Source organism: Exophiala dermatitidis (assembly GCF_000230625.1).
Source record: "Exophiala dermatitidis NIH/UT8656 unplaced genomic scaffold supercont1.4, whole genome shotgun sequence".
Lineage (NCBI taxonomy): Eukaryota > Fungi > Ascomycota > Eurotiomycetes > Chaetothyriales > Herpotrichiellaceae > Exophiala > Exophiala dermatitidis.
Window position 1 is genome coordinate 3,359,334 of NW_008751649.1, and position 22,313 is coordinate 3,381,646.

A 22,313-nucleotide genomic window follows, 5' to 3' on the forward strand; every position below is an offset into this window, starting at 1 on the left:
TTACTTTGTGACTTCATCAGCTTCGTGATCGGAGAACTCGCACAACCGACCCGGAGCGCAGATTGACGACTGTCCTCACTGCTGGACTGTATAAGTCCATTTGTCTACGTTGTAGGATATCGTGTGGCCGGCACACGAGTTGGACGTCCTTATCCCGTCGTATCGTGTCCTGCGTAGCGCAGCGCAGCCACCGCGTACTACTGCTACATCGCAGTACTAATACAACGTTGTATACCACGATCCCATCTCGTCCACTACTCTCCCTTCCGAATTTTCCTTTCCGATCCAATTCAACCCGCCTCGTGTCCGAACGTCGAACGAACATCGACCGTCGACCGTCGAGTCTCAGTCCCTCTTATCTTATTCTATCTATGTCCTTCCGCCCCGGGACAGCACAGCCGGCCAGCGTCATTTGTCCCTGTGTCTGTGAGTGAAGGCTAGAGCCATCGCCGTACAGCATACGACCTCTGCATCAGCCTCGAATGTTACTCTTCCATCCATGTGTACTGTACTCCTATCGACAGACATAGATAGATAGAGACCGAGAGGAAGAAAGAAAGAGGAACAGAAAGAGGCACAGGAAGAGAAAAAGAGAGAGAGATCAAGAAGGGAGATACCGCTCGCTCGCTCGGGCCCTCCCTCATCATGCCAACATCTCACATTGTCACGACGACCCTCCAGGCCGCTGGATTGAGTGCGACGTCGAATGTTCTTGCGCAGTTTATTAAGACGAGGAGAGAGAATGTGAGTACCGCCAGTGGAACTGGTACTGTGATATACTGTGTTTCTTTGCTTTGTTGTGCTTGGCTTTGCTTTGCTTTGCGGTGCGTTGTGTTGCTTTGTGTTGGACTGGGCTATGAGGAACATTGTGCTTGACTTGACTTGATTTGACTCGAGTTGAGTTGCTTTGGGTTGCCTTGTCTTGGACCTACGGGGAATATCATGCTTGACTTGACTTGGCTTGCCCTGGCCATGATGAGCATCCCGATATCTCAGTTGTGGCTGTTGTTCCTCCGAACGGCTGCATCTTTGATTGAGGCAGGACAGGACAATGTGTTTCTCGCAACGCCGTCAAGCCACTGTCAAGCACAGTTTCCTGGTACTCTTGCAACGTCTCTAATCCATCCATCCAAACATGTCGCAATATCACCCAGCCCAACTCCTTTCCTCTCCCTCGCAAGGAGTCTCTTCCTCTCTTTCCTCTGTCTGTATCTGAATTCGAACACTACCAACTAACATATTATCAAATCCCACAGCGTCCATTTTCACTCAACCTCCGCGCCCTCTTCCAATTCGTCCTCTTCACCTTAATATCATGCCCACCCAACATCCTATGGCAAGAATTCCTCGAAGACAAGTTTCCGGGATATATAATCCAAACCAACGGCGACAAAGTTCTCAACAAGTCCAACACGGCGCGCAAGTTCTTGTTCGATCAAACCCTGGGAGCATTCGTGAATACGGTGGCGTTTGTGACTGCCATGGCGATCTTCAAGGGGAAGAGTTGGAAGGGCGTGCAGAGGGAGGTTGAACGGGTATGTTTTTGCGAATCTCGTCTGATTGCCCCTACGACACTGACTATCTCCTTGTTTTCGTTTTCAGGACGTCATTCCCCTCATGATCAACAGTTGGAAACTATGGCCTCTGATAGCCCTCATAAATTTCACTTTCGTCCCCGTCAATCGGAGGGTCATTGTGGCTAGTGTTGTTGGTCTCTTTTGGGGGATTTATCTTAGTTTGTTTGCGGCGTTGGATTGAATTTGAATCTGAGTACCTAGTACCTACCTAGGTAGCAAAAAAGGGAAATTAAAACAAAATGTGATTGTCATTGATTGATGGCTGAGATCAGCATAAAAGAAACAAGTAATGAACAAGGAAAGAGGTGTTTCGAATCATCAGGAAACATGGCCGCAAAACGCAGATGAAGAACTCGAGGAACTGAGATAAATGCTAAGTCACTACTGACGAGAAACACGAAATGGCAAGTACAAGCAAAGTCAAATCGAGTCAATAACTGCAAGTCACCTACTGCAACAATGTGCGCCTGAATACTTCCCTATATGTGCATCGTATCGTATTGCATTGCAGTATGGGGTATATTTACCTAGCAACGCCAGAAGGAGAAAAAGTACATACACATAACAACGGTATGTACTGTATGTACATGAGATATATATAATGAGTCTGCGACCGACTCTGCGTGTGCGTGTGCTTGGGAAGTATAATATGTCCACCATATCCCTGAAATGTCTTCCTTTCCTTTCATCAATCCATCTCGCTTCGTTTTCGTGTACTTCATCAAATTGCCATGCCATGCCAGTTGTTGTGAATGATATGATATACAAAGTAAAAGTCCAGTCCAACTCAATCCGAATGTAGGCCCCCAATCTGGAATATGTATCTGCGCTTGCGCCGGCCGGAACGCAGTGATAAAGATGCTGCAAAGTGCAAGTAAATGCTGTCCGATGCCTCGGGTTCAAATGCGTGTACACATGCCACTCCAAAAATCCGGTGGGACCAGGTTAGGTTTCATATGTGGCGGCGCCCGTAGAATGGAAGACAACAACAAAAATGATACAACCGACCTCCAACAATGCCTCAGGCTGGCAACAAACTGCCGCTAGGAAAAGTAAACAAAGTCGTCAAGGACCGAGATTTTTACCTCCAATGCTGGTGCTGATGCTGACGGGTCTGTAGCTCAATTGCAGCGCTCATCGTTTCGTCCCTCGAAGTGAACTGGTCCAGTCCGGTCGTCCGGGTTCTTCCACCTTTTGTTGCAGTTCAAGTTTCGCAGACTCCTGCTACCTGTTTACCTACGGGGGCATACTGATCATGCCACCAGTCTTGTCCCTTTTGCGGCCCTCCTGGTCTCGAATCTGTCCCTCGGCCGCCTTTGACGCCGTAGCACTCCCAATTGCAAGACCGAGACCAAGCAAATTCCTGCTCAAACCATCTTTGACTCTAGGATCTTTTTGTTCGTTGTTGTTATTGTTCCCCATCCCAATTCCCATTCCGGTAATACCTGCACGCATGCTCCGTCTTCGCTCCACTTTGGCCTGGTACTCGTCGATACCCAGCACAGAGTGCTTCCGTCTGAGCATGTTTTCCATTCCGAGGACTCTCCATGTCTTACTTGATCCCCTGCTAGTAAGGCCACGATGCATCATGGTCGACCTCGGACGTGTCGCCGACATTGGTGAGGCTGGCACTGATGCCAGGGGCGAGATTTTATCCTGCAATTCATTTTCATCGTTGCCGCTTCCAGACACAGAAATAGAAATCGGACTGATTGAAATGTTGTCAGTTATAGCTCCGGCTGATTGGCTGCGTGAATGTAATACGGTGGCTGTGCCCGTTCGTTTGCACTGGCCGTCGCAATAAGTCTTTGACTTTTGCTTCTGGAGCTGGGTTTTTGGTGACGCTGAGCTACTGGTCATCTGAACAGGCGTAGGCAGTTCCACGGGAGAACAAAACTTCTGGCTCGAGTCTTTGGAGTCGATTTCTAACAACTCAATAGCTTTTTGCAGGTCGATCCCGGAACCAGTGTCACACATTGCAAGCGCCCTTCTGGCTCTTGTCTCGTCAAATCCAAGTTCGTGGACTAACAACGCCATTGCTTTGTCCACTGGATCGATTACCTCCGTTATGGTCGCTGCTGCGCGTTGGGGAGCTGGGAAGGGCACTCTTGGAGCCGGGCTGGCATAGTCCACTGGGAACAATGTTGCTCCAAGTCTGGTGCCGACTGTCGAGGCCATATTCAGGGCATAAAATTGAGTGGGATCTGCAGTTGGCGAAGCTGTGAACATGTGTGACGCCGACTGAGGTTGGTTGTTAGCTGGGTCGCAGTCGGGTCGTATCTCCAGCTTGGAGTTTCCAAGGGCGTCGAACGAAACGGGCCGTCTTTTGCCGTAGGAAGTGTCGATCCGTAAAGACTGTGGCTGCTGGCTCGTGGATGGGCGATTATGCGAAGTACTCGGTCGGCGCCGCTCATCGGACGATCGACTGGGCCGATGAGCAGAACGTGCTGGGACAGGAAACCGAGCGGCATTGATCGTGGCCTCTTCGAGCACTCTTTCTTGGTACACTTGTGTGATGGCTCCCACCAAGAAGTTCGACCGGCTCTTGCCAGCGGGTGGCGCGGGCCAATTCGTCAGACCGAGCATCTTCGCCCGCTCGAATGAGCATGAAGACACGGAAAGGACTGTCTGTGGTCCGAGAGCAAGCAAATAGGAGATCCATTCGTTCAGGTGTTGGTGTTCAGATATTGGATCCGGTAAGTGGCAATTCAAGTTTTCAAAAACGCCATACTGCTTGGCCTCTTCTTCTCTGCCTCCGAAGCCTGAAACCAGCTGTCGTAAACACTGCCACATCTCGTTCATGTCCTCGAGCTCTTGGATCCCCAGTCCCTGTCCGTTGCCGATAGAGAAACCAGGACCAAGGTGTTCGTTGTTGATGCTTTTGCTGCCGTTTAGCCAATAGATTTCCACCTGGGCCACTTCAGCTTGTTCCTGTCCCATTGTGTTGCCAAACAGTGTGCAGAATGTCCAGATACGCCACAATGCATTGTCGACTTCCTCTTTTCGCCTGTCGTCTTGATCCAAGAGGCCAGCAAGCGTACCGGGTCTGCAGATCGGGCTGCAATGTGCTACGATATAGGCTTTCAAAGCATTGAGAATGTTGCAATCCCGCTGGTACTCTTTCAAAACAAAACTTTTCGATCCTTTCAAGGCAAGTGCATGCCTTCGACGCTCCCATGCTGGTTTAGAGATCTTGAAAATCAAATGACTGACAATGCTCGATTGGTTGCGTTGAAATGTCCGCAGAAATCCTTTGCTGACCATGGCCGTCGATTCCAGATCCCGGATACTGTGTAGATTGCACATGATTTTGTAGATCACACGCTCGGCCGTTGCCGCCGTGATGGGCTTATAATGTTGTCTCAAATACGTCTTCTGTCGCGCTGAGCGTTGTGCTCTGGACATTAAACTCGCCGTATCCACGCTACTCCGCCTGTTCTGCTCCTTCCGAAGGGGCTCGCCTTGTCTCACAGCGGTCTCGGAGGCCGAACGATGGCGTCGATGGCTTTGGGACAGTCCCTTTCCTGATTGCGAGCCCCAAGCCGGTCTTGTTGACCAAGATTGGAGCTGAGCCAAGGCTTCGTCGCCAGAGGTGGATCGCGTAGAGACCATCCTCCCCATTCCAGAAGATGTGCTCTGAACAGCGGCAGGCGCCGACGGAAATTTCGTTGGTAATGCCGGTTCTGATGGCAGCTCTGCAACCTGTTGTGGGTGTGGGAGACGGAGATCTGGGGCCGACTTCGAACCCGCTGCTCCCTCCAACGGACCTGGTGGAAGCGGTTTGTCAAGATTTAAAGTTGATGAATTGGTTGTCGAGCGGGAGCCATAGCCGCCTGTTCCCGAGTTGCCCAAGTTTGCCAGTACCGGTCTGGCAGGTCCTTTGCCAGCACCTTTGATCGCCGTCTTTGCCGAAGGAGACCTCGATACTGCGAATGGATCATCCTGGGTGTAGCTAGTACTAGAGGAATGCCTGGTGACGAAAGGCGAATATTCGCTCTCTCGCTGACTCGGCTGCGAGTAACAAGACGACGTTGTCGAATCATTTCTGTTGATGTTGAGGTTGGCTCGGTCTGCTTTGGCTTTTAAAGGTTCCTTAGGACTTGACGGTCGCTGATCCAGAGAGTCGTCCCCATATTGCTCCTGGCCCTTGAACTGGTCGAAAAGGTCTGCAAATGATCGAGTGTCGACTGGAGAGATATCGGGAAGGCGATGGTCAAGCGTTGCGGAAGAGGTGTCTACATGGGTATCCTGGTTCTGCCGTCGAAATAAAAATGTCGGGCGGTCCTTACTCAGTCGTAAGATCGAAGTCATTCTCCAGCTGAATATGCAATCGCATCCATGGGCTCAGAGCGGCTCTCCAATCAAACCTCAGCAATGGTTGTTGTGTTGATTCGCGACAAGGCCTCAACCCTCGAGCGCATGGCGATTAAGTTTGATAAAAACAAAAGCAACGATCAGGGTTGAAGACGGAATGTTTGGAGTTGATGTTTGAAGACAAGACGTCTGTAAGATGGAGGTATGATGGAACTGTATCCAGCTTCGAAACGAACGGTGCCATGTCATTTCGTCGGTGGTTGGGGCCGTGCTCGAGTCGACCTGGGCTTATAGCCAACTTGGCCCAGTCTTTTGACCAGGCTGTGACTGAAACAGCTTAGCAGACAGCCTGGGGTCTGGATGTGGCGCGAGCTAAAGATATCATGCCAATGGGGGCGGAGTGCAGGCGCAGAATTCCTGATATTGACCAATCTGCCAGCCTCAGAACCGAACCCGATGCGATTGGCGTCAAGGAGAGGCTTGGACAGATTCAGACACCACAGAGACACTGTGCCTTGGGTATCCCTGGTCAGGCCGGCTGCTGAGCCTTACACAAAAGCCAGAATTGTCCCAAAGCAAACCGCCCGAATCTTTCGGGCCAGCGGTGGAACTGCGGCAGGCGATCAGGAGTCTCTCAAGCACCAAAGTGGACGGAGGGAAATCCTCGTTTCCTGACACGCCGTTTCCACGTCGGTAATTGTCTCTGCTGGCGTGTCTCACATAAGGTTGCCCATCGTTTCCACATACTAGCCGACTGGAGAGCGACATTGATCATCCCACAAAGGCGGCAGATGATTCGTATTGATTCAGCCGGGCAACCATTGACAGTTTGTTTAGGGGACCAACCGCTAAGGAGGCCTCTTGGGTCCTGCACGCATCCTAATCGTCCCCAATCCATTCTTACGGTCTGGTCTCCACGTGTCTGAAACCCATCTCTTTTCGCTTGTACATTCCCATTCATAGCGGGCGCAAAGGGACGGGGACGATGTTGTCATACAAAGGACTAGTTGTGCCGCACGCTCCTCCGCCGTTCAAGTTTAGGGGACCGTGGTGACAGCTTGACAGATGCTTCATGGGAACCATGGCGTCAGGGGACGAGGAACTTTCCGGGGATCAAAGCCCTAACCCAGTACTAGTACGCCTCGAACAAGCGCTCTGCTGATGTCAAAGCAATGTACAGAATCCAGCGCATGGTGAATCGGAAGAAACAAGCGCTTGATTCAGATCAGATACAAGGGCAGGGGTTCGAGATAAGCGACAAAAATCGATGGTGATGGGGCTGGTTTTACATCGTATTGTTGTTACATGTCAACGGCCATGTTTCCTACTATGGGTTCTGGCCGTCCGCATTGTCCTGCGGATGCAATCTGAATGCCCAAAAGGCCTATCTGCACCAAATACAGAGACCAGTGGAGAGACTTGAGACAGTCTCGAACGCTCCTCCTCCCTTCTTCTCATGCTCCTAGCTCGATGCCTTGAATAACTTCTACCTGTATGTCGAACACTTCAAGGCCATTCAATCAGCCCTCAGTCCCACTCCTGCGGTCCTGGGCGCTCTCAACTACCTATGACGAGGACGCATCACTCGTCTTACACAATAGGCGTTGTCCATACCGCAGCGTTCTTGAGAACTGTAACGTGCATATCGAGGCCCTTCACGAGCCCGGAACTGCAACCCATACCGGCGGTGCGGAATGGTAGAGACAGAATCGAAGCTGGGTGGACTTCGCTGGGTCGACTTTGGCTTGGATAGGCTTTCTCAGCTTTAAGCCGCCGGAAGTTGAGCGTGGACTGCACGTCCACGAAGCAAGCCAACACAGCAATTGCAAGTTCATAAAGTGTAGTCCCGAGGGACCTCTGACAACATTGTTGTTCAAGGCTTCTTCTTGCGCTTGGCCATGAGTTTCTTGTAATGTGCCTTTTTGCCACTGGTCTTCGCTTCTTGAATCTCACTGTACTTCCTCTTGAAGCGACCGGTCTCCTTCTCTGTAGCCATGGCTTCTTCGACGAAATTCTTATGGCGGTCCTTCTTGTTGATTCTCGAGCTGTAGAACTCCGTAGGGCCTTCAATAACAGTGCCAGTCTGTGAAAACGTAGGGACTTTTCCTTTCCGGTTATTCTTCTTGTAGTGCCGGTGTGGATCGAGGACTGATCGCATTTCGATGAGTTGAAGATCACGCTTCAGTTGCGGCGTCAGGTTGGTTTTGGGCAAGTCGAACCAGTCGGGGCCGGCGGAAGTTTGATCATTCTAATGATGAAGTCAGTCATATGTCCAAACGATGTGGCTTGGTAAAGGCTGAAGGTTATGTGCAAGATCAGAGTAACTATGAATTAGAACTCTCATGGATGCAGGGCAGGCCAAAATGGACTGCTGATCTGCGTCAAGAAAAGAAAATGGGATAAATTTTCATCATATCAGGAAGATTGCGGGAAGTGTGCCAAAGACGTAAAGGGAACGTACAATTTTCTTCGCTTTCTCGGCCACTTCGACCGACCTTAACCCGTCGGCTAGCTTGCGTTGATCCTTAGGGATCGTTGCCTGTGGTTTAGCCTCGGCGACTCCATGGTTGTCCTTGATGTATGTCTGCTGAGCGAGGCCGTGTTGCAGTTTTGGTAGAGGCTTCCTCTGCTTGGTCTTCACCCCGGTGGTGTTGAGACTGATTTCATCAGCGCCTGCTGATGTTGACGAAAGACCAGCTTTCTCTCGCAGGCGGGCTTCTGCCTCGACCAAGAGCTGATCTATCTGCTCATCTGTCAGGATTTCACTCATAGCGGCTCGCTAGAGGAAAATGGCAGGGCGAGGTAAGCCAACAAGAACTGCGTTTACATGCAAAGAAATTTGAGCCCGTCTGTGGTGACCGTGTTTTAGGAAAGTAGGCCGACTAGTTGCACTAGTGGTGCTAGTGCAATTTATGTGTTCTACTAGTACTGCTAGTCGGCAAATAGTACCTTAGTTGTGTGTGCTTCTCCGTAGCCGCTGGGAAGACCATCGAGCCTCGTGTCCCGGTCGGTCTGCGCGAGGCTGCCTCATCATGCATCTGCATTGATACCCAACGCAAGGCGAAGTCGTGTCTTGGATGCGGCGGGATCAGCTCAGCTCGGCAAAGTCTTTGACGAGTCGACCATGCCTCTCAGCAGTTTTGCATCATCTCTACAATCATCATTGATCTTCGGATCCTGATGATCTACTACCTAGGTATGATCCTCAGGTACTGCTACCAAATACAAGAATATAGACGAAGGCAGATGCGAGTCATTCCTAGCCTTACCATGCGTACCATGGCCACGTTTTCCCGGCTGTCTGATGACATAGACAAGCCCAAGCTTTAGGGCTGGGTCGCAGTAAGACAGGGGAGGTCATGACAACCAGCAGATAAACAGCTCAGCAGCAGACATCCACCATGTTCCTGGATCATGGGAGTGAGGCTGGCTGCCCAGAAAAGGGTCGCAATGTTCTGATAGGCAGAGTATTGCGCTCGAGGGTGGCCACCAACTGGTCGCCCTGGAACGCTAATTGTTGTATACATGGTCCGATTGGAGGCCATTGTTGACATCGCAGACATAGGTGGAGCTGGCGCAAGGAACAGTCGAGCTGGATGACGGAGGAAGTAGACGTAAACATCACATTTCAATGCTACAACTGTCCGCCCATGCGTAGAAATGGTGTGATGAGCGAGCTGGCGATGAGTTCGCAGGTAGACGGTGGCCAGGATTTTATGAGGTAGCAGCAGTTTCTGGCCCGCGCAGCGCAGCGCAGTTGGCGACCCCGCCGATTCCATCCTGCGCCGATTTCTACTACTGCTTCTGTCACTGCTCTTGTCCAAGATAATCAGTCACTGCGCCAGCCACTTCACCGACTTCCGCTCACCATCACTCTCCCACGTTCTCTCCATCGCTATATCTTTACGCGTATCTCCTAGGCTTCTGTACTTCTTGACAGCGTCAGATAGACTTGAACACACCTTCTGGCGACCAGACACGAACAAAACCACCATCGCCGATACCTGGTGTATTCAGCGCGTGTGCCGCAACCGTCGCTGCCCATCTCAAAGCGTTTTCCTGGTGTATCTGTTCAGATTTGGTATTCAGCCATGGATCAGAAACAACAACAGCAGAATGCCCCACCGATATATGATATCAGTACGTGCAAATACCTCCTGCACCACTCTGGCTTGTCACTGACATCGATGCGTTTTAGGTCAAGGAGGGCACTATGGAGCCAGCGCTGCTGTAAGTCGTCCGAAGTCTGTTCTTGAAGCATGCGACAGGTGGTTGTGGTCCTTGGGAAGAGTCGGCCAGCACGAGGAAACACGAGAAACAACACATTGCATAGTCACGACTTCCGGACTAATTTACTAACTCGGAATGTTAGCTATCTGCGCAAGGTTATGTGCCTCACAATGAATTGTATTCCGGGTTATGGTCAAATGTGAGTATCACCGCATCCTGGCTGCTAGACAGAGCGAGCTAATCGTGTGGCTGGAACAGATCAACCAAGGCTTAACCGGACCATCTCGAGAGATCTTAGCAACCTACTGGCAGCAAACTATCAACCATCTGGAAACGGACGAACACAATTTCAAGTTCCATCAACTCCCGCTTGCGCGCATCAAGAAGGTCATGAAGGCCGACCCCGAAGTGAAAATGATCTCCGCCGAAGCGCCAATCCTGTTTGCGAAAGGGTGCGACATCTTCATCACCGAACTGACGATGCGCGCATGGATTCATGCCGAAGACAACAAGAGGAGGACTCTACAGCGAAGTGACATTGCCGCTGCCTTGGCCAAGAGTGACATGTTCGATTTCCTAATCGACATTGTGCCACGAGAAGAAGGGACAAGCAGCAGCTCCAAGCGACCCACTACCAGTGGCCAAGCTGCCCCTGCCCAGGTGCCGCAACAACAGCAGGCAGCACCGGCCCAGCAGCAAATGCCACCGCCTGATTATGGATTGGCGCAACACGGTACTATGGGACCTCCCGACAACCAATACGGACGAACTCAAATGTATCCGGGACACATGGGCGGAGACGCTCAGCAAGACCCGAATCAAGCCTATGGCCAGGCCCCGCAAATGTTTGGAGGGGGTGACATGTACAATCCTTACGCTCAAGGACAATTCGGTGCTGGAGGTGCCCAACAGGTAGGTGGACATCCGCAATGATCGGGCAATCCCGACGACAAGAGAACCCGTCTTGTTGAGCTTCAAGTTTTCGAGTTGGGTAAGAAGTATTAGCCATGCATGCTGGACTTTGGGCTTGACTTCGAAGAGGCATCCTTGACTGACGTTGTTCTTGCTTGCAGATGTACTCCAACCTCCCAGGCCAGAGACCACCCAGCCAAGGATATGGTGGCCCGAGACCTGGAACGGCGGGCAGAAATGAGCCAGTCAACGAGCAAGGTTATGGACCGGGTTAGGGAATGATTTTTGGGCCGGTGTTACCGGAGTGAACTTCTTGCCGCCAACAGCAACATTATCGTCAAGGAGGGACGTCAGAATAGTACAAACAAGGAACTTATGATACCATGGGTCGAAGAAGGGATGGTCGACTGCTGCACACTAGTATTTTTATCTTTGAAGTCATGCAAAATATGTTTATCATTATGTAGTATTACTACATTGCTTTTCTTCCTCGAGTTTTGCTTCTCCGGGACTCAGCCACTATGTTCCAGGGGCGCCACTGCAGTCTTTCTCCAGTGCCAACAGACAAAGGTTTTGAGTAAAATGAGAAACTTTACGTTGTAGGTTTGAGGCAATGCAATGCGACGTGTTGACCATTGCTTATCCCATTACAAGGCATTTGTACCAGGTAGCTGCAGTAGTATACGTGCACCTATCTGTGGGCTGAAACCATTGCACAGAGACTAACTAGATCAACACTGAGGTATCTCTCGGGTAGCAGGCACGGAATTTCCAATTACATTTCGCGCTCAAACAATTGTACAGTACTCTACCCACTACTGTCGTACCCTAACCAAAAATGAACAGTCAAGCTGTACAGACAATCACCCAGACAGACAGACAGACCGATGTTGGTCGTACAACAATCATCTCCCGCCATGCATGAAGCGATTCTGCAAGGCAGCAAAGGTATTCGGAGTTCTCGAGGAATTACTCCCATGGTGACTCAGACCAGGACTCTGCATGGAGCTCGACCCAGCACCACTCCCGCTAGTGGAACTAGCATTGCGATCATGGCCTCCTGTGCTAGTAGGAGAGTGGAAAGTATTGATATGGACGACCTTTTCAAGCAGACGCGGGCCCTTGAGTGGATCGACATTGCGATACTTTTTGTTGCGCAGCGAAATGTCGTAGAACTCGTCAGGTTGATCGGTAGCCATGAGGGCGACGGTCTGGATGAGCTCGTCGAGGGATTCCAGCAAGATCGAATTATTGGGTAACGTCTCGACGTAGCTGCGGAAATGGTCGACGTCCATGGACAACTGGGCGATTGCGGGCGTGGTGATGCGGTCGACGTTGTCGGCGAGCGGGAGGGCTAATATCGAGCTGGCCGTGTGCGACACGGCGTTGAACAGCATGAGATCTTTCAGTGATGATGGGAGCGACAATAATACCGAGTTGATGATGTTGGACAGGTATCGCGTTACGGTCAGTATGTAGTTGGACGGCTCGACGGGCGCGTCGCGGCTCAGCCAGTCGTACTCGGCTGTTTCGATCAGGTCGCTTACTTTGCTGTTGACGAGTTCGAAGATTCGGTTTTCGGCTGTTTTCTGGTGTGTGGAAAACTGTGCTGTCGCCCGGAGTGTGATGGGCGGGCCGAGGTAGTTGCTATTGTTGGAATTGGTAGCGGATGAGAAGCCAGATGAGGTTGTGCGAGCTGTGGCGAGTAGTGTCTCGAGTTCGTGGCATGCGGTTGTGAAATGAGACAAATTAATTAGGATCTGGACTATCTGGCCTAGATACTGGGAGGATAACTTGGACACGAGGCTTGCGCACACTTTGGTGGTGAGCAGGTCGTCGAGCGAAGTCAGCAGTTCGGCGTCGATCTTGCTCGACAGTGGCGACGGCGTCGTGTCATCCTGCGCCGCGAAAAAGTAGAATTGGTTGACGAAGTTGCGGATGTCGATACAGCACAGCGGATACATTTGCGAGAAGGGGAAGACGGTGGGAAATGTCATTTCTTGCACGGGCCGGTCCGGTGTGTACCACGAGACGTTGACAACCTTTTCAAACTCCTCGGCGTTCTGGATTGGCATGGGCATGTAGTCGTCGGTGGACACAATTTCCACAAAGTCCTCGCTGAACCGCTGCTTCAGCAGCTCGGCGTACTTGTCGAACAGCACCAGGACGAAATTCGACATGGCCGCCGTGTTGTAGTTGAACGTGTTCATGGTCTGCATGAACACGGAAATCAAATTCTTGATCTTCAGCAGGTGTTCGGCGTTGTCGACTTCCGATAGCACTTTGGACATGAGCGAGATGGCCGTCTGGCAGAGCGAATCCCACAGCTCTTCCACGTCGGTTGGGGATCGCAGATCCGGCACTTTCTTCATCGTCGCCCGCTCCATGATGGCGAATCCGGCGATGTCTTCGAGTAAATTGTGCAGATCGCCCAGTTCTTCGTCGACCAGCGAAATCGAGTTTTGTAGTAGTAGGTCGCGCTGCGCCCGTCGGCTGCTGCTGTAGTCGGCTTTGAACTTGTCCATCTGGCCCAGTGACCGGTGGATGTGCAGTGCCTCGAACAGTGGCGAGAAGTCGACCTCGAGATCTTCGCTCTTGAGCAGATCGAACTCTTCATGCTCGTCGCCGACGAGTTCAATGGCCGAGTTCAGCTTGAAGTTGGCCAGATACGGATCCTTCTCGGCCCGTTCCTTGAGCCGCTGCTTGCGCAGTTCGGTATGGTAGAAGGACAGTTCGCCCAGGTACTGCGACATTTCACGTACCCGGAATAGCCAGGTGTTGAGGTCGGCCATGACCGCTTCGGCGATCGACTTTTGCGTCGCCGGCACGGATTTCTGGATCAGTTCGCTCAGCTTGTACTGCGTCACGCTCTGTAGGTGGACGCTCTGCAGCTCGTCCAGGGCGCGCAGGGCCGCATAGTGCTTCTTCTGGTCGCGTAGTTCTTGCACCTGGTTCGCCAGTCGAAGCACCTCGAGGCAATCTTGCAGTGCATGGCTGGCCTCGTCGATGTTCTGTCTCACCCCGCGCGATTCCACCAGGGCTTTCTTCTGCTCGACCAGTTTCTCCGTGCTGGTTTGAATAGATTGATTCAGCTCCAGGATCTCGTTGGTCAGCGTCACCGTTCCCTCCCGGATCCGGAGCAGCTGATTCACGGATTTGACAAACTCTTGGTGGTTGCTGTTGCATTGCCGTTCAATCTCGGCCTCCCGCTCTGCGGCGAGCTCCGAGAGCTGGCTGAGCAGGTGCGACGTCTTGTTGCCATAGCTGTAGTCCTTGATATATGGAATCAATTGGTCCAGCGTGTCCGCTTCTGAAGACGACGTGACAATCTGGGAACGCGTTCGTTAGCCACATTTAAGTCCTGTGTCATGTTTCGCCCTCGCTTGGGCTGGGCCGGGTCGGGTCGTGTACCTGTTGAAGCACGCTGTTCGTGTCATTTCTATACGGAGCTACTGAAGGCATGACGGCTCAACAGATGTACTCTGAGGGTCTGATCCCCCATCTACCTAAGCCTTGCTCCCTCGGCCTTGTCCCGGTTACCGCTGGGACAGCAACGCGTCCGTTTGTTGTCGAGAACAGGCCAAAGGTCCCAATATCAGACACTGGACGGGCTGTGTTTTCAAGATAGTACTAGATCACAGGGATTGGACTGGTGATGTGAATTTGTCTCTGAAGAAGATGGTAGCAGCATGTATCAAGACTGTCTTTCCTCGTCTCCTTTGTCTCGGATCAGGCCCATGAATGCCTTCCACGTGATCTACTTTAGTCACCATGCTCCCGCCGCTTTGAAAGGTGCATATCACGCTAACGGCTTCAAGATAGCGGCCTGCCAAGGGCCCCAAGTAGTTGTTGTGCCTGTCGATCTGATCTCCACAGTCTCGACTTCATCGTTCCTTCCTCTCCTTCTGTTTCACCTCCTTCACTCTGTCCCCCCGACTTGTCTCCTTCCGAGGATCCTCCTCTTGCCCAAGAGTTGAGGATCCCAGGGCTGCATCACTGTCGATATGGACCGGCATGTCGGCAGGGCTCAGGAAGGTCGTGGGCGGGTTCACATGATTCGGCGAAGAGGATAACTCTGTGAATGTCCCAAGTCAGTCTCATGCTGTGAAGCCCCGACAAGACAAGGAGACAGAAACACCAAGGTAAATATATGATACTATGATACTCTGCAACACTTTTGTCTGTGATGGATTTGAGAGTGCCATGGGAGACCATCTGCAGACTGGCAGCCCTTGTGACTGTGGGCTTGTTGACTCGCTAGACAAGCTGGCAAAGAGAGAGACTGGGATTGAGGGACAACTTACCAAGAGACACTGACAGCGACACACCACACATTGAGGCAAGCAACTTCAGTGAATGTCCGACGAGCAAAAGGATGGACAATGAATGGGCAACTGTCCTAAGGACTCAGGCTGGATAATGGGAGGCTTCAAGTTCTGGCTGTGTCGGGCCTGGCTGCAGTGATGTCTTGAGTCTGCTAGAACTGTTCATGTTCCGCTTGCATTGCCAGACACTGGAAGCATTGCAGCTCATGCCAAAGCAGAGCATTGCAGGGCATTACATGCAGTGCAGTGGTCCGTTGCTGTGATGCAGTGCCTCTTAAGCTCGGGCTCTGGCTCTGGCTCTGGTCTGGCACTGGGATACTCATGTTGCCAGGACTGTGAGCTGCACTGGCAATGCTCTGTTCTGTGCCGTTCCGTGACAGTCCTGCCATGACTGCCCTTCTACATGATGATGTCGTGGCCTTCCGTCTGATTCCCTGCTGCGTTGAGATGCACTGCGTTGTCCAATCCCAATTGTATGCTGGGATCCACGGTTGCTCTCGTGCGGCTGGGAATGATGTCGTCCTGCACTGGCAGTTGCCGTGGGTGTCTCTCACCTTCCGCCCTCACCGTCGCCCCGGTCGATCACACGCAGGCTCATGATTCGCCGTCGTCGATGCTGCACGCTCGCCCAATTGGGAATTTCTGGATTTGCTGCTGCCTACAAGTATCTGCTCTTTTTCTCAACTCAACTCTCTTTCCAAAAAATTTCTCTCCCTCTCACCCACCTGCACAGTCTCTACCAGACCACCTTTACATTCCCTATTCCTCCCTTGTACATCCGTTTCTCTGCTATTGCAAGTTCCTACACTCGTTGCAGCGCATCTTTGCATCTCTCTCGCTATCGGTAAGTCCCAATTTCCCCGGCTCGAGGGGTGTTTGGGCCTGGTCATTCGAGCTCTCGAGTGACCACGGCTCAAGCAACCTCCAACAGCCTTCAACAACCTCCATCCTTCCCTTTGCACGTTCTACCCTATTGTATCTTGCTGTCAGAGCCTGGCGCCATGCTTGATTGACCTTGCGCGACCTCCTCGCCTCGGTTGAAGGTGTCGCAGCATTTTCACAGCCCCAGTCCACACATTTTTCGACAATAACATGGCCAAGCTGACTCCATTCCCAGATAACTACCTAGGTAGTCATCGCGGTCATGACTGCCCTTAGCGGTGGTGGCATGGCTTCAAGCCCTCCCTCTGAGAACGGGACTGTTTCCTATGGCACTCCTTCCACCGACCCGACCACCTTCACTCCCGAGGGTGGTGCTGCCACCAAGTCACTCAAGGAACGTGTCAATCACGCTCGCAGCCAGGTCGCCCTCTATCGAAACGAGTAAGTCAGCCGAGCGGAGCGCGCCTCGACACGTTCCCCAGTTTTTGAAATTGTTTTGCTTACACATCAACCCACCTCCACATTGATCTTTCATGCACAATACACATTGACCTTGGACACATCATGCATCATACACCTATATGTTTTCATCCTTCACACTCTTTGGCGTTTGCTATTTTTATACTCTTGCACATCCACTTCCTTCCATCCAGTCCATACCTTCTCGACTTTTCATACTTGCATCCACCTCACTTTCACTCAACTACTTCCATCATTCAGCCATACACATGTCTACTTGCTCGATTACATACTAACCGAGAGCAGCCCCCTTGATGATGTCTTCTTGAACGCTCCTAGCTCCGATCGGGCCCTTGGTCGTCGTCAACTCTCCCCGACTGCAGAAGTCTTCTGCCCTACTGCCCCTCTTCGCGAGAAAGTCGGTGGTTCCGGCCGCCACGCTCTGACCTTCCAAGGTCGTGTGCATGCTGTCAATGTCTACAAGGCAGTAGTTGTCCCTCCTGTCGAAGTCCCGCATGGAAGCGTAAGCGCCCTTCTCAAGGGCAGTGCCCCGGAACGCAAGGCCATTGCTCTAACCCCTGAGCAGGCTCATCCTGTTGTCCCAGGAGTCATCGGAGGCCCAGTCGTCCCAGGCCCAGTCGTCCCGCGATCGGAGTTGAAGCTCAGCAACTTCGCTGGTGTCAAGATCCAAGACGTCCACTTCGCTTACGGCATCTTCAGCACCGATGAGAACACCGCCCGTGCCTTCATCGTCAGCGGTGTTCCAGAGCAGTATCGTTCTGTTGACTTTATTGTCTCTGCCTTTCCGGTACGTCCATCTTCATGTTTATTGCACACAACCATTAACCTCTCTAGACTTCGTCCTTCCCTTCGTTGAGAACCATCAATGCTTCCCAGTTGGTCAGCAATGGTTTCTTCACTCTGTCCTTTGCCGACGTTCGTCAAGCCAAGAAGGCGCACGAAGTCTGCACTTCCCTGATCCCATTGGCTCGTGTCTTCCCATTGTCTCCCAAGGCATTGGCCATCGACGAGGGCAAGGACCCATTGATGGTCAGTGACTTCGAAGGTCAAGTCGTCGTCACTGTGTACTTCAACGGCTACGCCCATTTCAACGGAAAAGCAAAGGACGCCGCTGCCATCATTGGCGAGATGCAGAACATGCTCACTCAGTGTGGTGACATCAAGGCATTCCACGCCATGGCCCCGACTCAGGCCCACGTTCGAGAGTTTCGTGTCGAGTTCTTCGATGTTGATGTGGTCGACGCTGTCAAGGAGAAGATGAGTGGTTTCGTCACCGAGGTTTGTCACAACGTCTGCTGTCTTTACCTGCTTTTTGACTGACTTTGATCACAGCATGGCACTGTCATGGATGCGGAGGCCTTCAAGCCAGACGTTCGTCCTGTCATGTCTCCCCGTTCTGGGTCTGTGAGCCCTCGTGAACAGCTTTCCATCACCGGTCGCTCAACTGTTCCGGTCGATCCTGACTATGATCGTCTGGCTGGTGTCATTCAGCGTGAAGCTCTTCGCAGTGGTCGTCGTATCAACCAGAGCGCCAATCACAATGCTATTGACATTGCTCGCATCCAGGCTGGCATTGATGTTCGCACTACCATCATGTTGCGCAATATCCCCAATCGCGTTGACCAGGGCATGCTCAAGAAGCTCCTGGATTCCACTTCTCATGGTCGTTACGACTTCATGTACCTTCGCATTGACTTTGCCAACAATTGCAATGTCGGATACGCCTTCATCAACTTTCTCGATGCTCAGTCCATCATTCCGTTCGTTCTTGCCCGTGCTGGAAAGCGCTGGAACTGCTTTGCTTCTGACAAGGTTGCGGAAGTCTCCTATGCCAGTAAGTGATCCAGCCTTTACGATTTTATCATCTGCTAACCGTCTCTGCCAGCCATCCAAGGCAAGGACTGCCTCGTCCAGAAGTTTCGCAACTCTTCCGTCATGCTTGAGCATCCGTCGTTTCGTCCCAAGGTGAGACTGACTCCTTTGTCGGACACGTGGAATACAAACTAACTCCATCTCTAGCTCTTCATTGCTGGCAATGTTCCCAACGCCGGCAGCGAGGAACGCTTCCCTGGCCCTGACAATGCTTCCAAGATGCGTCGATCGGTGGAGAATGCGGAACATGTCGGTCTGTTTGTCCTTCCATCGCCTCCTCCGGCTAGAGGCAGCCGTCCCTATGGCAAATCTGGCATGAGACTGTCATCCCGCAACCCCTATGGAGGCAAAGGTCGTCGTCGTGTTGGCCACTATCTTCCTCCTGCACGTGCCACTGCAAACTCCCCAGGAAGATTCTCATCGGATGAAGGCACCCCTCGTGTTATCACCAACTTCAACGCTGTCAATGTCAATAGTCCTTATGACCCTTTTGCCGGCACCCCAGCCCGATTTCCGTGAGCACTACCTTACTTATCTCTTAACTATTTGAAGCTGCTGAGTGATGCTGACATTGGTTACCTGACAGGGCTTTTCGCGCCTAGGCAAGGACAGGCATACCGCGAGGAACAACGTCGTCGCCGGTCTCAATTTGATCGTGGCACACCAGGTGCTGAGAACGAAATGGGCATGGTGCATCGTTATCGCCTCCAGGATCCGGCACTTGACGCCGGTGATGTCAGCAACGGCTTTCCTCTACCACCATACTAGTTCAGCAGGATTGTGACGCTGGACGTCTCTTTTGAGGTTTCAGGGTCGCCTTTTTGTTGTTTCTGGTGGTTGTTGGTGGTTGTCCCACTATGGAGTCTGGAGAGTCATTCTTGCCCATCTCACCTGGGTAGCGGGGTTTCTTTCTTGACAGACGATTGAGTCCTTTGGTCTGTTCGGATCATTGGTCTCAATCCTGGACAACTGCCTTCCGGAATCCAGCTGTGCATCAGTCTCTTACCAGCATGTCTCGACAACTTGTCATAATTCGGCCGGAATGTGTCACCACAGGTTACTGTTCTACCAGGCAAGGGTACCGAGTCTCTTTCGACATGTGGCTTGTTCTCTTTTCTTTTGTTTCGACGAATCAATGTGCCTTCTCTGATGGACATTATTCAAAGGTGTGACAGATGGTGTTGAAAACGTGACGGGACTTTATGTCTTCGACAGAAATACTGTTGCTTCGGCAAGTAGTATTGATTCAGCATGTCTGATCGCATGAAAGTGGTGCAGTAATTAATTAATCAGATAGAAAATGACTCTATTGAGCCAAATCCGGTCGATCTTTGCATTTGTTTTCTCGTGTGAGTGATACGCCTTTAGCATGCTGTAGTAATAGCTCGAGTATGGTCCGAGTGAAGTGGGGATTTATGTTGTCTTAGAGGAAGAACTATTGTTTCTACGAAGAGTATGAGCATTGGACATTTGGTCAATGTCGATTCCTCCGAATTACTAGTACGTAGTCCAGTGTCTGCACATGGCAGACTGGGTGGGCCTCAGCATGGCATGTAAACATCAAACATGGTCACAAGCATGCATAGTGGTAATAGGGTACATGTAACTGGGAGTATGGTAAGATCAATCACGACTCTTCACCGTTGAACGGATGGTGGTACTGTCCTGTAGTTAGGTCTGTAGGCAAAGTAGGTAAGGCAAGGCAGCGGTAATCGGTTGTTAGGTACATAGTCATTGCTTTCAATACTTTCCTATACTACCTATATCGTACCAAACACTGATAGTCACATCTCCAACGCCCGCTCAATGACCTGCACCATCCTCTCGCCGACCTGCCACATATCATCATGTCCACCTTCGACATTCATTTCGGCATATTTGTATTTGTATCTACTCCGACAAGTAGAGCGTGTATGGGGAGATTCTGTAGATTCTTCTGTGTCTGTGCCCAGACCGAGAATCGACCGCCTCATGACGTCTCGCTGCTCCGGCTCGACCAAGTCGTCCTTGTCGGCTGTGACGAGCAAGATGTTCACGCTCCGATCGGTGGACGTACGGTTTGGCTTTGACTTTGACTCGTCCGGAGAAGTGGATGTGGATATAAACCGCGCCGGCGACGCACGATCCCAATCGTTTTTATCACTGCCGAACGCGCCCTCAAGGAACGAGGCGTAAATGTCGCTGTAGGGTGTGTCACTGTGGTTGTCGAGAAGGAGGCGGAGATCGTAGATTCCTGCTAGACCGACTATAGCTGTTGGCGGTGGTACTGGTAGTGGCAATGGGGACTTATTGTGGGGTGGAGGACCAGTATTCGTAGATGTGGAGGGAGGTTGAGTAGATGGAGACGGGGAGAGAGAGTCAGAGGGGGAGGTAGATGGAGATAAACATAACCTCTGCAACGCCTGAAATGCAAGCGTGGCGCCGCATGAGTGTCCCACGAGCATGTAATTGTCCTCTGTGAGGCCGTAGGTCTCGTGCAGCAATGCGAGGGCAGAGCATATGTCGTCGAGGTGGTCTGGATGCCGGGCATCACGAGCGAAATAGGATGGATTGTTCGTTGCGTTGGTATTATTATTGGTAGATCTGCTGGTAGAGCTGCTGGTGGTAGTGGCGGTATTTGTGGTGGTGGTTGTGGTTGGTGCTGTTTCGGGATATGACGGATGTGATGATAGTCGGTAAGACAGCGAAGCTATAGCCAGAGCTTGATTTCGCCTCTCAAGAACAGACTGGATATTTCGTGCTGGAGATGCTGATGGAGATGGTGATAAAAGGATGGACACGGCCGGCTCGGCGAATGTGCGATGCGTGATGGTCGGGTCGCGCCATGCCCCGCCGTGGATGAGACTGTTTTTGTGCCATGTGCAGGGCCCAGATCAGTCTATGATGGATACGCTTCAGGTTGAGGATTCCATTCGCATGGAGGGGATTTGAATCGGGTGAGGTAGGTTCAGCTAGGAAGGAAGTGTGTGGTGGTCGAGCTGTCTGGCTGGCTGTGGATGGGGTTGTAGCTTAAACTGGTGGATCGGATAGAGTTGAGGAAGAGGGGCATGGAGGAGTTCCAAATGCTTTCGGCACAATAAGGGGCTCGAAGCAGTGGTTGATGAGGGTCGACGATGATAGCAGTTTGGGCAGATTCAAGTCAAAAGCAAATGGCATATTGCTCTGCCATCTTGGCCAAGTATCATGGATTCATGGGATGTGGTTGCAGACGGCCGAGAAATCTTCCAGTTCTCTTCCTTCTAGAACACACGGGGACATGATGTGCTTACGATGGAACACACAGATAGAGACTTACATGATCCAGGATCGGGACTGTTGCCGACTCTCTGCTGTTTCTGCTTCTGTTGACGGCTCCGGGAGCCACACCAGGACCTCCTGGAGGTCGTGAGGACCAAAGCGGAGAGTTTGCGGCTCCATCATTTCTGCTTCGATTTGAGTGTTAGAGTCAAAGGCCAAGGGTAGACAACTGATATGTCAAGGCTAGCAGCTCCATGAAGCGAGCGGGTAGGCCTATGTTCACGAGCAGATGTCGGCGATGGCAGCACAGGCGTAAGTCCATGTTAGAGGCTGACCCGGAATCAGGGGCGAGGGGATGCAGTGCAAGGCTGGCCAATGACAAGTCTTTATTGGCTAATGACGGGGCGAGGCTGACGCTTGGCATCAACTTCACTTTATGGGGGAAACTTGAACATTCTCCATACTAGTTGTAGTATCCCATTGC

The 22,313-nt window shown here is 51.7% G+C and overlaps 9 protein-coding genes across 10 annotated transcripts; 4 read left to right on the forward strand and 5 right to left on the reverse strand.

The window, feature by feature from the left end:
- The first annotated feature begins 6 nt into the window (after positions 1 to 6).
- Positions 7 to 2,246, forward strand: HMPREF1120_05503 (uncharacterized protein). The gene is made up of 3 exons (XM_009159682.1): positions 7 to 744; positions 1,257 to 1,535; positions 1,603 to 2,246. Exons 1-3 carry the CDS (start codon positions 646 to 648, stop codon positions 1,756 to 1,758), a joined length of 534 nt encoding a protein of 177 aa, XP_009157930.1. The 5' UTR covers positions 7 to 645; the 3' UTR covers positions 1,759 to 2,246.
- A 567-nt stretch (positions 2,247 to 2,813) lies between these two features.
- Positions 2,814 to 5,888, reverse strand: HMPREF1120_05504 (uncharacterized protein; the record flags this gene model as incomplete). Its single annotated transcript, XM_009159683.1, has 1 exon — positions 2,814 to 5,888. One exon carries the CDS (start codon positions 5,886 to 5,888, stop codon positions 2,814 to 2,816), a length of 3,075 nt encoding a protein of 1,024 aa, XP_009157931.1.
- Positions 5,889 to 7,764: 1,876 nt separating this feature from the next.
- On the reverse strand, positions 7,765 to 8,661 carry HMPREF1120_05505 (uncharacterized protein; the record flags this gene model as incomplete). Its single annotated transcript, XM_009159684.1, has 2 exons — positions 7,765 to 8,139; positions 8,353 to 8,661. The coding sequence occupies 2 exons, from the start codon at positions 8,659 to 8,661 to the stop codon at positions 7,765 to 7,767; spliced, it is 684 nt and encodes a 227-aa protein (XP_009157932.1).
- Positions 8,662 to 9,417: 756 nt separating this feature from the next.
- Positions 9,418 to 11,668, forward strand: HMPREF1120_05506. 2 transcript variants are annotated; one of them, XM_009159686.1, is made up of 5 exons: positions 9,418 to 10,031; positions 10,090 to 10,121; positions 10,264 to 10,320; positions 10,380 to 11,112; positions 11,195 to 11,668. In XM_009159686.1, the coding sequence occupies exons 1-4, from the start codon at positions 9,983 to 9,985 to the stop codon at positions 11,052 to 11,054; spliced, it is 813 nt and encodes a 270-aa protein (XP_009157934.1). In that variant the 5' UTR covers positions 9,418 to 9,982; the 3' UTR covers positions 11,055 to 11,112; positions 11,195 to 11,668. The 2 variants fall into 2 exon arrangements, with proteins under 2 accessions (XP_009157934.1, XP_009157933.1); XM_009159685.1 differs by having other exon boundaries at positions 10,380 to 11,033.
- HMPREF1120_05507 (uncharacterized protein) lies at positions 11,460 to 14,807 on the reverse strand. The gene is made up of 2 exons (XM_009159687.1): positions 14,445 to 14,807; positions 11,460 to 14,362 (listed from the first exon to the last, which is right to left on the reverse strand). Exons 1-2 carry the CDS (start codon positions 14,493 to 14,495, stop codon positions 11,939 to 11,941), a joined length of 2,475 nt encoding a protein of 824 aa, XP_009157935.1. The 5' UTR covers positions 14,496 to 14,807; the 3' UTR covers positions 11,460 to 11,938.
- Positions 14,808 to 14,917: 110 nt separating this feature from the next.
- HMPREF1120_05508 (uncharacterized protein) lies at positions 14,918 to 15,368 on the reverse strand (the record flags this gene model as incomplete). The annotated part of the gene is made up of 2 exons (XM_009159688.1): positions 14,918 to 15,108; positions 15,338 to 15,368. 2 exons carry the CDS (start codon positions 15,366 to 15,368, stop codon positions 14,918 to 14,920), a joined length of 222 nt encoding a protein of 73 aa, XP_009157936.1.
- Positions 14,936 to 16,498, forward strand: HMPREF1120_05509 (uncharacterized protein). Its single transcript, XM_009159689.1, has 2 exons — positions 14,936 to 16,202; positions 16,476 to 16,498. The coding sequence occupies exons 1-2, from the start codon at positions 15,834 to 15,836 to the stop codon at positions 16,485 to 16,487; spliced, it is 381 nt and encodes a 126-aa protein (XP_009157937.1). The 5' UTR covers positions 14,936 to 15,833; the 3' UTR covers positions 16,488 to 16,498.
- A 4-nt stretch (positions 16,499 to 16,502) lies between these two features.
- Positions 16,503 to 19,194, forward strand: HMPREF1120_05510 (uncharacterized protein; the record flags this gene model as incomplete). Its single annotated transcript, XM_009159690.1, has 7 exons — positions 16,503 to 16,681; positions 17,006 to 17,507; positions 17,555 to 17,998; positions 18,053 to 18,554; positions 18,606 to 18,685; positions 18,740 to 19,107; positions 19,179 to 19,194. The coding sequence occupies 7 exons, from the start codon at positions 16,503 to 16,505 to the stop codon at positions 19,192 to 19,194; spliced, it is 2,091 nt and encodes a 696-aa protein (XP_009157938.1).
- A 1,110-nt stretch (positions 19,195 to 20,304) lies between these two features.
- HMPREF1120_05511 (uncharacterized protein) lies at positions 20,305 to 22,164 on the reverse strand. Its single transcript, XM_009159691.1, has 2 exons — positions 21,888 to 22,164; positions 20,305 to 21,436 (listed from the first exon to the last, which is right to left on the reverse strand). Exons 1-2 carry the CDS (start codon positions 22,010 to 22,012, stop codon positions 20,377 to 20,379), a joined length of 1,185 nt encoding a protein of 394 aa, XP_009157939.1. The 5' UTR covers positions 22,013 to 22,164; the 3' UTR covers positions 20,305 to 20,376.
- Between the last annotated feature and the right edge of the window lie 149 nt (positions 22,165 to 22,313).